The sequence below is a fragment of the Amblyomma americanum genome, chromosome 6, assembly GCF_052857255.1.
Source record: "Amblyomma americanum isolate KBUSLIRL-KWMA chromosome 6, ASM5285725v1, whole genome shotgun sequence".
In the NCBI taxonomy this organism is placed as follows: domain Eukaryota; kingdom Metazoa; phylum Arthropoda; class Arachnida; order Ixodida; family Ixodidae; genus Amblyomma; species Amblyomma americanum.
The window spans coordinates 168,885,840-168,902,947 of record NC_135502.1 but is presented as its reverse complement, the minus strand read 5'-3'; the positions used below and the strand labels follow the sequence as shown (position 1 = coordinate 168,902,947).

Sequence of the window (17,108 nt, the reverse complement as noted above, 5' to 3'; positions counted from 1 at the left end):
CGTTTTGAGGTGGTGCACAAAACTTTTCGCGAGGCGAAGGCCTGGATCGAAAAGAGTTCCAAACTCTTTAACTAATCCCACTGGGAGGTTAATGTCCTGCGTGGCCGTCTGGCCAGAGGGCTGTTCCCTTCGAGGATTAGAAGTTAGCGTTGTTTGAAAGCACTGAAGCGACGAGCTGTCAATCTGTAGACTAAGCGTCTTGGTGGCATCGATACCCAAGAGCGAAGTGCCTTGTTCAACCACATAGAAAAGAAGGCTTGTTGCGCCATCTTTGTACGTGATGTCAGCGAAGAAACAACCACGAACCGAAATTGGCTGCTTTGAATAGTCCACTAGCTGGACTGTTGGGGCAAAAGGTACCTGTCCTTAAAAATGGTGCTTTGAATGGTCATGTGCCACAGTTCAAACTGATGTCCCCGAATCTACAAGGAAAGTTATGTCCTTATGGCCAATCAAAACTGTGACGTGAATTGCAGAGCGACCGGACGTCTTCACAGCCAGAATGCTCAAAACTTCCTCGCTAGGTATATTTTGGCTGACTACCTCACGAACCGGAGCGGAGTATCGTTTCTTACAGAGCGGAAGTGACCTATGAGACCGCAAGGATGACAACTCTTGCTTATGGCTGGGCAGTGGAGTGACGCTGCAATGTGCTGGAATGCACAGCAGCAGTAACAATGCGACTGGCGGCTGTGTGAAGGCTTCGAGCTCTAGTCGGAATATAGCCGGTGCGTAGGTGTATTTCCACGAACATTTTTCCGTCCATCATCAGCAGAAGGACATTCTTGCAGATAAATGTATGCCTGCTCAAACTGCGTTGCCAGGAGTACCACTCTAGCAAATGAGAGAGACGATCTTGCAAGAAGACGTTTGCGCAAGCTCCGAGACGGAACACCCGCAACAAAGCGGTCACACGGCGAATCTTCTTGAACACGGAAAGACCATGCAGCAGAAAGTTCACGCAATGCAGTGATGAACTCAATCACTTATTCACCAGCCTGCTGGACGCGCCTGTTAAAACGGTGGGGCTCGGCAACAACATTGCTTGTTGTCGAAAAGTGAGCATGCAGAGCGCCGACTGCGATATCATCCGACGGTTCTTCAGGCCTTGTATCGGCTGCGCACTTGCTATCTCCAGATGCTTTATCATTAGCCGTTTGCTCACGGAGCTTGGCGTTGCCCGAAGGGGCAGGGTATAAAACATGAGCTGCCCTTCTACGCCGAGACTGTGAAGAAGTACGGCCTTGCGGCGATTCAGTGTGCAGTCGGAGGCACCCGAAGTAAGCCGGCAGTTCTCGAAGATGCGCATCCATTGTGACTACCCAACAGCAGGTCGGCCAGGTGCGGGCAGGAACGGGAGCGGTGGCGCGAGACACGGAACGATCATGGCGCCGGACAGCCAGTGGCGAAAAGCACGCCCCCCGAAATGATCCCCCCTCGTCTGCAATGTTGTAGCGGCGTGTGCCGCAGATAAACACGGGCTGACAAGCAACCAATAAAAACTCTCTTTATTTACACATACCGCTTCTTACAAAGACTAAGCGATTCTGGTGCCTCTGGCGACAGGTAAACACTAACCAGAACCGAAACCAAATATACAACAGTATGGTTGTATATTAATATTTTGGCAATGATGTCCGGGTCAGTGATGACTTCGCTTGTAGTTCTTATTTGGAAAACTGCGCATTTCTCACTTTCAAGATAGCGGCAAAACTTGTGTGGGTAATGCTTCATAAAGAACGGCAGCGTCTCCGAGAAAAAACGTGTTTTAGCAATTCTAATTTCACCTTGCAGCGTACTTATTAGGTGTACAAGATCGCCCGATGGGCGATATTGCATACCTTGCCACCGCTTAACGTTTCTTTTCAGATGAATAGTTTCTCGCGTTATGCACGGACATTCTCGGTTGACGCGTTTTTTTCTCGCAGAAATGCACAACTGGGAATAAGACCGCAAAAAAGAAAGGCCACTCAATATTTCAAATTCTGGAAAACAAGTGTCCAGGCGGCTAGAACAGAACTGTAATAAGCCCACTTGTAATCTTTAACAAAGGCAACGAATGGTTAGACAGTGCTATTTGAAATACGGAATGGACATGCGAGGATTATCAATTTATGGTACGAAATTCCGTCATCTATATTCATCGAACAGTTTTCCAGTGAACTAGTAATAAGCCTGAGGTCAAGCAGAGAACAGCATTCACCGAGAGTTCGAGTGTCAGAGGTAACTAACTGATTTAATTGGAAACTAAATAACTACAGTATTTCAGCACTTTTCATTTTCTCGTCATGAGACTCCTCTGGCCAATTATTTCGAGGCAAGTGGAAGTCTCGTGTAATGATTATTTTTGATCTTGAATTGGAACGTTGTGTCAGACAGTCGTGAATTATTTCAAGATCATCGGCGGGAGCGTTCGGTGGTCGGTACACACCTCCGAGATATATGTGTTTGCCCGCGCATTCTGTATTACACTATACACTCTCGTAATCATCAATGTCACCCAAGCGGGAGAATGTAATGTTTTTAACTGCAATTGCTACTCCTCGACTCATGCACCTCGATCTTTGTGGAGAAGCTTGTACGATGGCGGGACTGCTTCAGAGTTCTGCACTTCTGCATGCAAACATGCTTGGGTAATAACCAGGGTGTGTGGGTGATGAGATACTATTACATGTCCTCGACGATCAAATTTGTTTAGTACATTTCGCGCAATAAATAATATAACTGTGAGAACTTTATTGTCGCCCTGTCATTTTTTACTTCGGACTTTTGAGCTGCAAGAGGCATATGTACTCAAACGAGTTACCTCCATTCTTGAATTACGCTCTGATTTTCAGATCTACAAATTTCCGTCCATTTTCAATTTCTCAAGCCTGTCACGGATCTCCCCGGAGAACACTCGGACCGAAAGAATGGACTAGGCGACAGGTGTACCACCACAAACGCAAATTTATTACACCCTATGTAACACACACACACTAGAACACAAAACTAACGAAACTAGCACAAAACACCAAGATTATAAATACACACGACCCAGGCACACTGCTACCAGCGTCTACTGCTAGTGTTCTGCTATTCGTGGTCGGCGTTCGTGCTCACGGTTGGTTCGGTGCGGCTGCGGCGTTGTATGGATCCAGTATACGGCGTCGAGGCGGCGTTCGACGCGCTTGGGCCGGCGTCGCTGGCTGCGTCGTACAAGCTCCAGGCCCAAGCGCCCGTGGATGTGATGCCGGTGTTGGTGTTGGGGGCACCACCCGGATGGGTAGCAACAGCGCTGGAGGCACCCCTGGCCGTAGCAGATGGTAGCGTCCTCGGTAGACTCCACGGAACGGGCTCAGGCACGGCAGGAAGTCCACGATGCGATGCCGTAGAAAGCGAGCTCACCGGAGCAGTAGCCGGCGTCGCTCTCCCAGCCGATGCGTCCCTAACCCGCCGGAGCCTCCGCTTCTCTGCTGTCCCCCTCCCACCCGGTGCCTCGCTCTTACTCGCCCTTTTTATAGCCTCGGTGTTAGTCCACGTAAGCCTTGCCATCGTCGTCTTCTCTTCTCCACCAATCATCTCTCTCCACCTCACCGAATGCTTCTCCACCAGTCATCTCTCTCCACCTCACCGAATGCTTTTCCACCAATCATCTCTCTCCACCTCACCGAATGCTTCTTCTTCATATTCTTTATTCTTCGGTTAATCGACGTTTTCTTCTTCACACCTCTTTGCTTTCAAATTTAATTTAGGCTCCTTAATATATGTCACAAAGCCTGAGAGTCACTTTCGATCCGTTTGCTCGTTTGTTTTTTGTGGAACGTCACAGGTTTGAGCGTATGTCTCTTATCCTTCTTGAAAAGTCTTCAGCTATTGAAGTATTTGATCCTTTCAGCTTGAAGCAGTCACACAGAATGTTTGTTTTATTCTGACAACTTAAAAAGTCTCAGCATGAATGAACGGGAGCTCTCACTCCGCTGATTACCAATTCTGTGCACTCTATCTATTGACACTTCGTAAATTCCGAGTACCTCTTTGAAAATATCTCGTTTTACTTCACTCTGTAATAATTTCGCATCTTCCTCCAGCTCTTATTTTTACGCCGTATTTCACAAGGTTATGGCGGTGGCTCCTATGTTCTCCAAATCGTCTACTTTGGCTGCTAACTCTAGCACCTGTTTACTAGTGTTTACTAGTACTCTGACAGGTTGCATCGCATACTGCTATTTTTTATTCCAATGCTTCAGTCGACTCATTACTGTCTCAATTACTGTGATCCTTTCTTGGATACTACTAACAGTTGATTCTACATGTCTGAGGTTCGTTGTTAGCTGTTTCAAAACATTGGTGGTTTTCGTTGTTCTTTGAGAATTTTTTACATTTCAGTATTAACTCTGGAGTCTAAATATGAATCAGTGCCCGGTCCCTGGTTTAGTTCGGCACCACCAGATGTTGGTAACAGTAATCTTATTACATTGTAGCGCCACCTTTTTAGCATGTGGAAGGAAGACGAAGCGGTGGGCACGTGCTAAAGAGAACGCCCTGGCACCTGGGCCCCGGCCAGACTCTGTCGCCACTGTTCCGCCGCTCTCTTTCATTTGTCACGTCTTCTATTAATGTCACGGAAGACAGAGCGACAAAATTCACAAAGACAGACAGAATTCGGCAGCTAGCTAACGCGATACATTCGTCGATGTATGTATGTATGTATGTATGTATGTATGTATGTATGTATGTATGTATGTATGTATGTATGTATGTATGTATGTATGTATGTATGTATGTATGTATGTATGTATGTATGTATGTATGTATGTATGTATGTATGTATGTATGTATGTATGTATGTATGTATGTATGTATGTATGTATGTATGTATGTATGTATGTATGTATGTATGTATGTATGTATGTATGTATGTATGTATGTATGTATGTATGTATGTATGGATGGATGGATGGATGGATGGATGGATGGATGGATGGATGGATGGATGGATGGATGGATGGATGGATGGATGGATGGATGGATGGATGGATGGATGGATGGATGGATGGATGGATGGATGGATGGATGGATGGATGGATGGATGGATGGATGGATACGGCTGAACCCTTTAAATCGGGCGGTGGCTCAAGCCACCTAGCCATGACTTATGAAATTTTACTCTCCTCTTGATTTTAGCCAAAAGATAACCTTCGCTTGGTTACTTCTACGCGCTTAAAATCTACTTTCCCTTCACTGTCCTTAAACCCCAATGCCTTGGATAAATCATCTCCGCTGCTTTCCACTGTATGGTGAAGCCCTTTAAAGAAAAGTATCAAGTATTCAGCCGTTTCTTCCTCCTCTCCGCACGCAACGCACAACGTTTCTATCTCAAGGTACCTGACTCTATATGTCTTAGTCCGCAAAACTCCCGTCCCGGCCTCAAACAACAAAGAGCTTCCCCTACAATTATCATAGATATTTTCTTCGGCAATTTCCTGCTTAAAAATCCTGTATGTTCCAAAAGATGTTACGGGGATGTTACGGCGGTAAGTCTATATTGGCGGCTGCTCTGAGATGGCCAGCACTCAGCTCAGAACCGAGCGCCCAGCTACCAACTGTCAACGTCGTCGTCGTTCAGCGCACCGCCACTTCTTCGTTCACTGGGGTCCCGTACTAGGGACTCCACCTAGTGATTGTGAGGGGAAGGGCACTAAGCCTGACTCCTGAGCACCCTCCATGTAACTCCCTCTTTTCAGAGGAAATAAACGTTTTTACCACCACCCAGTGCCGACTTGGTCGGCATCCCTGTTTTCCACAGAGCTCACTCTGTTTCTTTAACCTTTTTTTACCGATAATTGCTGATTTTCCCCCTTACTGCTGTCCAGATATTTGCTTGTAACTTTTCTAGTCCGCTTTCTCCATTTCGTATCATCATTCCTTATATACAGGTATCTGAAAACTTTCCTAGCCCACTGCTTTTCCCCATTTTTCTCAATCGCTCCTCAAATGCTATCTTACTGCTAGCTTCTCTGCTCTCGAACGACGCCCATCCCATATGACCTTGTACCCCCTGTTTGGTGTATTGCCATGTGCTCCCAAAGCTAGCCTCCCTACGCCACGTTGTTTAATTTCTAACCTTGCTTGAACATCTGGTCGCATGCACAGGACCGCATTACCGAAAGTCAGGCTAGAACTATCACCCCTTTACAGATCCCTCTTACCACTTCATACCTATTGTAATTCCACAGTGCCCTATTTTTCATGACAGCTGCATTCCTACTACCTTTATTCATAACATATTTTTCATGCTCTGTCAGATACTCAGCGCCGTTATTTATCCACACCCCAAGATACTTGTACTCATCCACTATTTCTAGCGTGAACTCCTGTGTTCTATGCTCGCCGACCTCATCATTAAATATCATGACTGCAGATTTTTCCTTACTAAACTTGAAACCTAATCTATCTCCCTCTGTACCACATATATCTATCAACTTCTGCAAATCATCCTTGCTGTCAGCCATTAGCTCTATATCATCAGCGTATATTAGTCCCGGTAATGACTGTTTAATAAATTCTCCTTCCTTGAAAAAAGAAAGGTTGAAGGCTAGTCCACTCCTCTCTAGCTTCGTCTCCAACCCTTGCAGGTACAACATGAACAACAAAGGAGACAGAGGACATCCTTGCCTAAGCCCCCGCTGTATCTCTACAGGCTCTGATACCTTTTTTTCCCATTTTATAAGCACAAGGGTACATTTATATATATATATATATATATATATATATATATATATATATATATATATATATATATATATATATATATATATATATATATATATATATATTGAAAGATAATTACACCATCTTCCACATCCAATGTGCCCAGTATGTCCCACAGATACTCTTGAATAACGTTGTCGTAGGCTCCCTTAATCCAGAAATGCTAGCCATAGGGGCCTGTGTTCCTTTTAAGCAATCTCTATACACTGCGTCAATGAAAACAGATTGTCCTCCAACCTCCTTTGTTTCCGGAACCCATTTTGTAACTCCCCTTTCACCCCCTCGTTCTCCACCCAATCCTGCAATCTGTCCTTTATAATCTGCATCACCACCCTGTATACCACAGATATCACTGTTATGGGACGGTAGTTACTTACGTCAGCTTTGTCCCCCTTTCCCTTATATATCATGTTCATTCTACTTAATCGCCATTCATCGGGAACTTTCTCATCCACTATCATTTTGTTCACTACCTGTATTAATGTTTGATTGGATTTTGGTCCTAACTTCTTTATCAACATACTCGGGATACCATCTGGTCCTGTTGATGTGCCACTAGGAACCTTCTTCTCTGCCCTTTCCCAATCTCCTTGCTCAAGTGAAGCTATTGCTGTAACCGGTCTATCCTCCTTCGATAAATTATGTACCACGTGCTTTGCTGAAACTTTTTCCGTCATCCTTGTTCCGATGTGTTTTATTGCTTCATCCCCTTCTAGTCGAATACCCTCATCTGTTACAATAAACCTTTGTTCTAGCCTAGTTTTATTACTCATTGCATTTAGATGTTTCCATGTTTCGTCGACAGCTTCCAGCCCCACCTGAGAACACCAGGTGGCATTACTCCCCCTTCCAAACAAAAACAAAAGTATGATAGTAGGGGTGAGGCACGAGCGATAGAATGGAAGCAAAAAGGTTAGCACAAGAACAGAACGGACAAGGGAGGCAGGCGAGGGCACCCCACGCGACAACTAAACGAACGCAAAGCGTACTGCACATTACCGCGTGAAGTAAGGTTTAATGCGGACTACGCGCACGACCTCAGAGCGGGGTGGGCGACGCTGAGGCTGCACATCGCTTCTGGAATAACTTCGTAGGTCACTTCCGTGAAACGGCAAAAAACTTTGTACGGTCCGAAGTAACGGCACATCAGTTTTTCAGTCGAGCCTGGCCGGCGTACCGGAGTCCACGCCCAAACTTGGTCACCGAGATGGTATGTGACGTGCCGATGACTGAGGTTGTAGCGGCGCGCATCCGGGCCCTGCTGCCGCTGAATGTTAATACAGGCCAGTTGACGTGCCCTCTCGGCACGCTGAGCGAACTGTTCGGCGTCTGGCGCCCGCAGGTGGTCGTCAGTGCAGCACAGAAGCATAGCATCCAGCATCGTCTGAACGCCACGTCCGTAGACCAGACGAAATGGTGTAAAGCGTATCGTCTCTTAGGTGGCCGCGTTGTAGACGCATGTGACGTACGGGAGAATCTCTTCCCAAGTTTTGCGATTATGTCGGAGATTTTTCTGTTCAGTCCCTCTGTGAGCCCGTTCGACTGTGGGTGATCCATGTGGGTAATAGGCAGTGGTTTTGCGATGGTTTGTGTTGCTGAGCTCGAACACGTCGCGCATGAGCTGTGACGTAAACGCCGTGCCTCGATCAGTGATTACGTGGGCCGGTGCACCATGGCGAAACACGGTTTGCTGCACAAAATCTGGGTGATCTCAGATTACGAGCCACACTGCACCGCCTTAGTTTCCGCATACCTTGTTAAGTAGCCGGTCGCGACTGTAATCCAGTAGTGACCGGCCGTTGACACAGGAAATGGGCCCAGAAGGTCGATGCCGACTTGAGCAAACGGCGTCCGAGGCGGTTCAATAAGTTGTAGCAAACCCGCGGGCTTGGAACGTGGTGCCTTACGACATTGGCACTCGCGACAGCCTCTGACGTAACGTTAGACGGTGTCAGAGAGTTTTCGCCAATAATACGCCTGGCGCACGCGTGCAAGTGTGCGTGCAAAGGCCAAGTGCCCGGAGGTGTGCACTTCGTGGCAAGCCAAAAGGATATCGGCGCGGAGGTCTGCCGGCACGACGACGAGGTGGGCTCGGTCACCAGTGCTGGAGTTATTCTTAAACAAAATGCCGTTCGGGAGGCAGAAGACAGGCAGGTTGATGCACGTCAGCAGCTCGGCCCTCAAGATAAAAAATGACAGGTCGCAGGTCTGGGTCAGCTCGCTGTCGGGTCCTTAAGTCTAAGTCGCTAACAACTCCAAGAAAACCACTGTCGTCCTCCGTGCTCTGATCGGCTAACACGACGGGCGGGCGCGAGAGTGCGTCAGCGTGTGCGTGCGTCTCGCCAGATTTATGCACAATAGTGTAGCCGAATTCTTGGAGACGGAGGCTCCATCGGGCTAGGCGCCTCGATGGGTCGCGAAGACTGGCCAGCCAGCACAAAGAATGGTGGTCGGTAAACACTTTGAACGGGCGGCCGTAGAGATAAGGACGGAATTTTATGGTTGCCCACACAACCTTGAGGCATTCCTTTTCCGTAGTAGAATAGTTTGTTTCAGCGCGAGAGAGCGTGCGGCTTGCATTCTCAATGAAACGTTCCACGCCGCCATGGTGTTAGACGAGTACGGCGCCGAGGCCGATGTTGCTGGCGTCGATGTGGACTTCGGTGTCAGCCTCTTCATCAAAGCGCGCAAGAACAGGGGTTGTTTGCCATCGTCTGTGCAGCTGGGCAAAAGCCCCCTGTTGCTCGGCCGAACACACGAACTGTGTATCATCACGCGTGAGGCGGTACAGGGGTGCGGCAATCTTGGAAAAGTCGGCGATGAAGCGGCGGTAGTATATGCACAAACCCAGAAAGTGTGGGCACTCATCTCGGTTGTAGGAAAGGAAAAATTGGCGACAGCAGCATTTTCTCGGGGTGGGGCTTAACGACGTTGGCACTCACAAGGTGACCAAGAAACATAACTCTGTACTCGAAGTGGCACTTATCTGGCTTGAGCATTAATTCGGCCGACCGGAGGGCATGCATCTAATACTGTGCGCAGGCGTTCAAGGTTTCAGCAAACACGTCATAATCGAGATAAACCAAACAAATTTTCCTCTTGAGTCCAGCGAGATCTGCATCCAACATGCGCGGGAAACTTGCCGGCGCTGAACAGAGCCCAAAATGCAGCACTTTACATTCGTACAGCCCGTCGGGGTTTACGAAAGCCGTTTCTTTGGCTGTCCCGCTCGTCGATCTCTTTCAGCCAGTACCCGTTTTTTAAGTCAACAGAGGAGAAGTACTGGGCGCGACGAAGTCGAAGGTGCAGGGAAAGCACAAAGGATAATGCGGTATCAAGCACGCAGAAAAGTTTGTCCCGTGCAAAAGGGTGGTTGTTTACCGTATGCCCCTGTCCTGTGGCAAAAGCTACATCGGACGAACTGGACGTTGTATAAACGTCAGACTTCAGGAGCACCACGCAAGAGTAGGCGCATGGGCGGGGGGAGGACATGTGGCCAACCATTGCCGCCACTGCTGTGGTTGCGCGCCTCGGTTCCGCGTTACCACTATCCTGAACAAGTTCGGGTCTAAACTAAGCAGAGAAGTGCACGAGGCCTACTGTGTCACGATGTAATCCGGCTCGTGTGTCATTAATACCTCGGTATACCTGTCTGATAAAGAGTATTCATTTCTAGATTGCATGATGTCCCGTACACGCCTGCGCACAAGGATTACATGATGATCGTTTGTCATGTTACTTTGTGATTACGATGATTGTATAAATGTGACGCACTGTTGTAATAAGCCAGTTGAAGTTCGGCTTCTGTGCTGTTAGTTTCTTCCTGTCCCTTGTTTTTTTTTTTTTGCGCGGTTTCAGGGTGCATTGTACTAATAGTCAGAAACTAGCCCGTCATTCTATTATACTAGTTCTTAGAGGCGATGTATTGCTGCATGAGAACATTGGCGACGGTGAAGGCCACGAGCACTACATACCAACGAAGCATTATTCGTTGCTTATTCCGCTTTATTGATTGCTGACAACTGCTTTCTTCACGCTTTCTAAAGTACCCTTTGTGTTTTCGTCTGCAGGTGCCCAGAAAAGCCCATTACGTGGGACGCAGCAAACAGACATGGTTCAGCGAGATGCAAGGCGGATTTCAGGTGTGTTGGCTCTTGATCATTATAGGATACGACCGTTTCGTGGCTGCATGGTGGAAGAGAGGACGTGTTGGTGAAGACTCATATCCGCCTCAGGTGTTGGCGCTGGGAAAGCAAAATGTACGAAGAGGCGTGCACGAACACAACGCAGAAAAGAATGTACGCAGGCTAAACTGTTCCTGTTGTTCGCTTTGTGCCCTCTTACTTCCTCGGCCCTCTTCTCTGTTCACCAGAAGAATATCTGTAGAAGCACTTGTGTACTCAGACTTAGTGAATGAAAAGCTATGAAGGTCGAAATTTGGTTTGAGTGTGACGGCTTGCTTCATAATCGTGCTCTGCGAGTGCATCTGGATACTTATCCATATCGTAAACATTTGCGTGCAGCGCGTAGTAACATTTCAGGTGGTGGTGCTTTCAGAAGCACATAAATGAATGTGGCCGAGCCGGGCACTGTTCTCTTCCCCCAGGACCACAGTAGCATTTTTGCGCCAAGAATAGTTTGAGCGTAAAGCTTGGATTTATTTACTCAACATTTAAAAAAATACAATTTTGAAGGGAGGCGTAGCCAAAAAGCACAAGGATTGATTGGAGCTGCGCAAATTTGCCAGGCAGTTGAAGCTGAAAATACGTTCATGCTTCATAGCAGTGGTAATCACTGGCATTAGTAAGGCAATCAAAATTCAACAAATCATTTGAGGATGGCGCAAACACAGTCGCAGTACACGCAGAAAAATTACATATACAACAAGACTTATGAAACAACCTAAAAGATGCAAGAGCAGAAAAGAGCTCAAAGAACACATTCAAATTTACTTGCAAAAAGCATACGTTGCATGCAGATAAAAAGCTATTTCAAATTCGCGCATAACCACCTGCAAGGAACAAGCACATAAGTCGTCTGCGAACCCAGCTTATTGAAAGCAAAGAAAGGGAAAACGAGAAGATAAAGTAGTTGAGAATTAATGAGGCATTTATAACTAGCAGTAAGACCAAAAGCAAAAGCCAACTATATAAAAGTACGGAATCCTAAATCGAAGCATCTGATATGTAGAAGAACCGACAACTGAGCGAGTTGGTGCATCTAGGACGTGGTGAAAAACAGCGCAGCGACGACGGTCACGTACGAAGAAAGAATACGGACAAGCACTGACTAACAACTGAAGTTTATTGGAAAAAACACAGGTACTAATACACTCCAAAAACAACCACTATACATGCTTCTCCGAAAACATTTCTAATCATGTGACTCGAGATTATCCGTCTTCTTTCTTCGTACGTGTCCTTCGTCGCTGCGCTGTTTTAACCACATAAGATATGTATAATTGGTTTGACAACCTGATGTGTTCCAAAGTTTTCTGAAACATACGGAATAAAGTCGGGTGCGGCTTGTTAGATAGACAATGTCATCAAGGATGCGGTTCTTGTGTTGGGGGTAGGCTTCAAATGGCCAACTAGGTGTTGGGTTTTTAAGAACCAGTGGCTCATACTTTACCTGGCCAAATTAATAGCGGCCATATGTGACCAACAAATGGAGCAGTGCGATTATGCGCACCTTTTTGGCAATTTATGCAGTTTGGATTATTCGCAAAAGTCTTAATTACTGAGATCTTGGGGCGGTACATGAGTTTTTACAAAAAAAAAGGGAGTTTGAAATCCCCTAACCACAGTAGTCAAGAGGAGACGTGCCCTGAAAAGTATGCCAAGAACACTGCACAGTTCACTCCAAAGACGATTTACATGACCGTCTCACGGCATTTTTTTCTTTTTCTTTTTTTCAATGATTACCCCGCTTAGCCTGAGGGCGCTGCAGCTGGTGGGTTCTGGAATTGTGAAAAACACATCTTCATTTGTATAGCGCACTTGGTCAACAGAAAGCCGATTCTATTCGTTGACAGAACGAACAAAAAAGGTTGCCGTTTATGGCTTATGGTGGTTTAACGTCCCAAAGCGACTCAGACTACGAGGGACGCCGTTGTGAAGGGAGTCAGAAATTTTGACCACCTGTTGCTCTTTAACGTACACTGACATCGCACAGTACACGAGTCTCTAGAATTTCGCTTCCATCAAAATTCAACCGCAGCGGCCGGTTTCGAACCCGCGTCTTTCGGGTCACCTGCCAAGCGGCATAACCGCTGTGCCACCATGGTGGCGAAGAAAAAAGGAATTTGCATACATATTGCCGCACTGCTGACACTCTGACGGTACTACCTGGTGGCCGAACCTTGTCTCCCCGCGCGTAGCTGAGCGTCTTCTTTCTCCCGAATGAGCCCGGCTGTTCGGTGAGCCTCGCCCCAGTAAACGGCTGTGCTTCCCGCTTCTTGCTACGTTTGGCGGTGACATTTGGTGGAGCCGTGTTAAGTACCATCCCATGTACGCTGACCCCGACGATATCCTTGACGTTTCTCCCCGACGCGCGGACGCCACACCTGTCCACAAAGCCAGCCGTCGCCTGCGAGGCGTGCAACCCGAGTTTGAGCCACTGACAAGGCCTGTGTGAGCTATGACGCTCACCACTGGCAGCCAGACAGGTCAGTACTCCGGCAGTGCCCCGCCGTTCGTCCTTCTCGCACATCGGTCGGTAGAAGGTTGGTTGGCCAGTTTTGAACATGTGGCCGCATTCAACCAATGGGACGACGAGCGGAAGTTGCGAATGTGTATTTTGCACTGCAAGACTCGGCGAAGACGTGGTTCGGGAAACACGAGGCGTCTTTCTCCAACTGGGCAGCTTTTCACCGTGAGTTGCTCGCTACATTCAGCTCGAGCGAGCGAAAGGAAAATACTGAAATTGCCGTTCGCTCCGGATCACAGCAGTCCAATGAGAGCGTGGCCATGTTTATAGAGGACATATGAGCGTTCAATCGAGCCGACCCGGCCATGCACGAAGCTACTAAGGTACGGCACCTTATGCGTGGGGTAAAGGAGCAGCTGTTTGCTAGCCTCATGCGCGACACTCCGAGAACTGTCGCCGCCTTTGGCAAGAAAGCTACGAGCACGGTACGTTCATTTCAGGTACATAGTGCTGAATACGGCCGTCAGGCAAATGTAGCGGGTGCTCACTACTGCGCGTCCTTGCCAACTGCTACCTAGAAATTGCTGAGGTCCGACCCTTTGGCAAAAGAGGAATTCTGTGCAGATCACCTGAGTTGGATTGTGTTGCAGACTTGCTGCAGCGCATTTCTTTCGCCTCACTCCCGGTGAAAGTTGAAAGCGTTTATCCCTGAGAAACTTGCCTGCGTAAAAGGAATAATACGCGGTGTGGATCCCTCCGCTACACCAGAGGAAATTCTTGCAGATTTCCATAAGGCCGCTGTTGGCATCCTCTCAATTTAACGCTGCAACAGAGAGGCTGGAGGCTCTCGTATTCTAACTCAGTCAGTTATAGCGACTTTTGCGGGATCCTCTTGCCCATGTGAATCAAAGTCTGGCCCATTGTATACCGTGTTGACCCTCTGCAGCCCCGTCCATTACAATGTAAGTACTGCTGGCGTTTTGGTCACCGTGGGAAATCTTGCATGTCGGCAACGCACTGCCGCGTTTTCGGCGGTGATCATGCTTCCGATGTCTGCACCTGTGAGTCATTTAGCTGTTGCCTTTGCCACTCTGATCACAGTTGACGATCCTACCTGCCCGAAGCGTGTTGATGAACAGTCTGTATTGGACATTATTCAACGCGAACGGTGCTCACGTGCAGATGCTTATGGCCTTCTTGACAGACGACGACAGAGCTCGTACGCAAATGTTGTCCGCACGACCGCTGCCGATGTGGAGACAATCTTAACAAAGTCGGTCGTCGCTGCGGTAGAGAAGGATGTTGCTGGAGTACTTGACCGCATGATCAATATGTTCCGTGAGGAATTATCGCAGGTAATTTCCGCACAGACCATTTCATCGGCATTAGGTAACGTAACCCGGTCTACCGGTCCTCCATCTAATGTATCTGCTGACAATAGTCAACCAATCACCCTTTCTGCCTCCACGCCTGTGAGTGTAAATGTCACTGACCCAGTTTCCCTCTCTAACTCTTGTGAGTCAGATGTTGAAATGACCACTCAGTCTCAGAAGCGTCTAGCTTCCTCTTCTCCTTCTAAATCAGAACATCTACATGTCAAGACTAAGAAGGGTTCGTCAGGAACTGCAAAGAAATCAGACGTGTTGAAAGAGGCTGTTGCTGCCTCATTTTTAATCCAGTAATCATGGCGGGTATTTCTGTTCTCCAATGGAATTGTCGATCTATCGCATCTTCTTTTCACAATTTACAGCAGGTTATTCTTCATTTTTTTCCAGACATTATTTTACTACAAGAATTGTGGCTCTCTCCAAATCGTCCTTTTGCAATACAAAGCTACTCTGTTTTTAGAGCTGATCGCCCAAACGGCAGGGGTGGAGACTTGGTGACATTGATTTCATCAAAACTGTACCGTCGTGTTAAGGTGTCTCATAAATTAATGCAACCTGATTGTGAGATTCTTGCAGTTGACATCCTTGTGCCGCAGTGTGCCCCTGTAACAGTTGCGAATATTTACTTCCCCGCCGGTGTCCGCAGCACGGACGGGCTAGACGCTTTCTGCGCAACAGCAAAAATGTAGTTCTGGCTGGGGACTTCAATTCGCACCATCTTATATGGGGTGTCAGGACAGACTACAGCGGGCAGTTACTTTGGTCTTGGATGTCAGCAAATGGTGTGTGTTGTTATAACTGTCGCGCCATAACTTACTTGACGACAAATTTTCGGTCAGCTATTGATTTAACTTAAGCTGTCCATGGTATTGGGGTATCTTCGTGGTCTACAAGTGACCACGGTACGTCAAGCGACCACTATCCAATCACTTTCACTATTGCATGCAGCCCGCTTAGGACGACTGGCTACACACATAAATTTGTCAATACTACGCTATTCAAGAGACTTCTAGGTGAGGCCTTCTCGTCGGTTGTTCCCTGGGATTATTCTGACCGTGGTCCTCAAGTTTTAACTTCCGTGTTAGACGCCACTCGGCGATCAGTCTTTACGGTTGAGTCAACCGTTAAAAATAAGACTCCTTCGAACTGGTGAAATGAAGCATGCAAAAAAGCTTATCGTCAGAGGAAAGCCGCATGGAAGAGCCTAGCGCATAACCAGTGCCCTAAGAATTGGATCAATTACAAATTCTTTGCATCATTTTTTAAAATAACCATATCGAAAGCTAAGGATGATTACAATGCAAATCTGAACACCTATTTGTACAACCCAATCAATCGGAAATCTCTCTATAGATACATGGAACGTACTAATGTGCTGCCCTCTTCTCATATCGCTCTATCCACAGTGCTGCCCCCTCGGGATGAAAAAGAACAATTGGAATCCATAGCTCAGGGCCTTGCTGCGCGTTTTCAGGCCCGCACTGTCTTTCCCTCGACCCCATTCTATTCGAGTGCAGATTTTACTGAGGTCTCTGTATCTGATTTAGCATCTATAGTAAATTGTCTGCAGTCTGCTGCCCCTGGAATTGACGCAGTGACAGTTGGCATGCTGAAGATACTAATGCTAGACTTTGCCATGGACCTCTTCCAGATTGTCAACTCGTCTTTGCGAAAAGCCTAGATTCCACAAAATTGGAAAACAGCGAAAATAATTTTATTGCTAAAAGACCAGACAAAGGGTTTTGAGCTCGATAATATCCGGCCGATTGCTCTCACATCAAATTTGGTTAAGATTCTAGAATGGGTAGTCTTCAGCCGCCTCACGAATCATGTTCTCTCTCTTCGAGGCTTCAGTGAGGCTCAGATTGGTTTTCGCAGTGGGTGTTCAATTGGGACGGCGCACATAGACTTGGAGAGCCGTATTAGGGTTGATATGATGCGAAAAGCGGTGTCTGCTCTGGTTACCTTAGATATGTCTAAGGCGTATGACAGCGTTGAACCCAGCATCTTGCTTCACAAACTAGCTGGTGTACAACCTCCTTCGTACCTCTTTGCATGGATAAGGGAGTTCTTAAGGACCAGATCTTTCTTTTGATCTAAGGGTACGTTAAATTCTAACACATACGCCCAGTCCAGAAGTGTCCCACAAACCTCCGTTTTTTCGCCGTTGTTGTTAACATACTCATGCTTGATATGCATATTGACCCGGAGGTCAAATTTTATGTGTATGCTGATGATATTGCTTTTTTCGCTTCTGCCAAAAATATTCATATCCTGTATCAATTGTTGCAGGAGTATTTAAATGCTCTTGAAGTTTGG

General features: G+C 47.1%; 1 protein-coding gene across 1 annotated transcript in view; it reads left to right on the top strand.

Annotated features, from left to right (window-relative positions):
* LOC144094168 (uncharacterized) overlaps window positions 1–17,108 on the top strand; it is a 459,487-nt gene that overhangs the window by 431,748 nt on the left and 10,631 nt on the right. Inside the window, exon 42 of the mRNA XM_077628085.1 lies at window positions 10,824–10,895. Coding sequence (XP_077484211.1) covers window positions 10,824–10,895 — 72 coding nt within the window. The remainder of the gene's footprint in view (window positions 1–10,823; window positions 10,896–17,108) is intronic.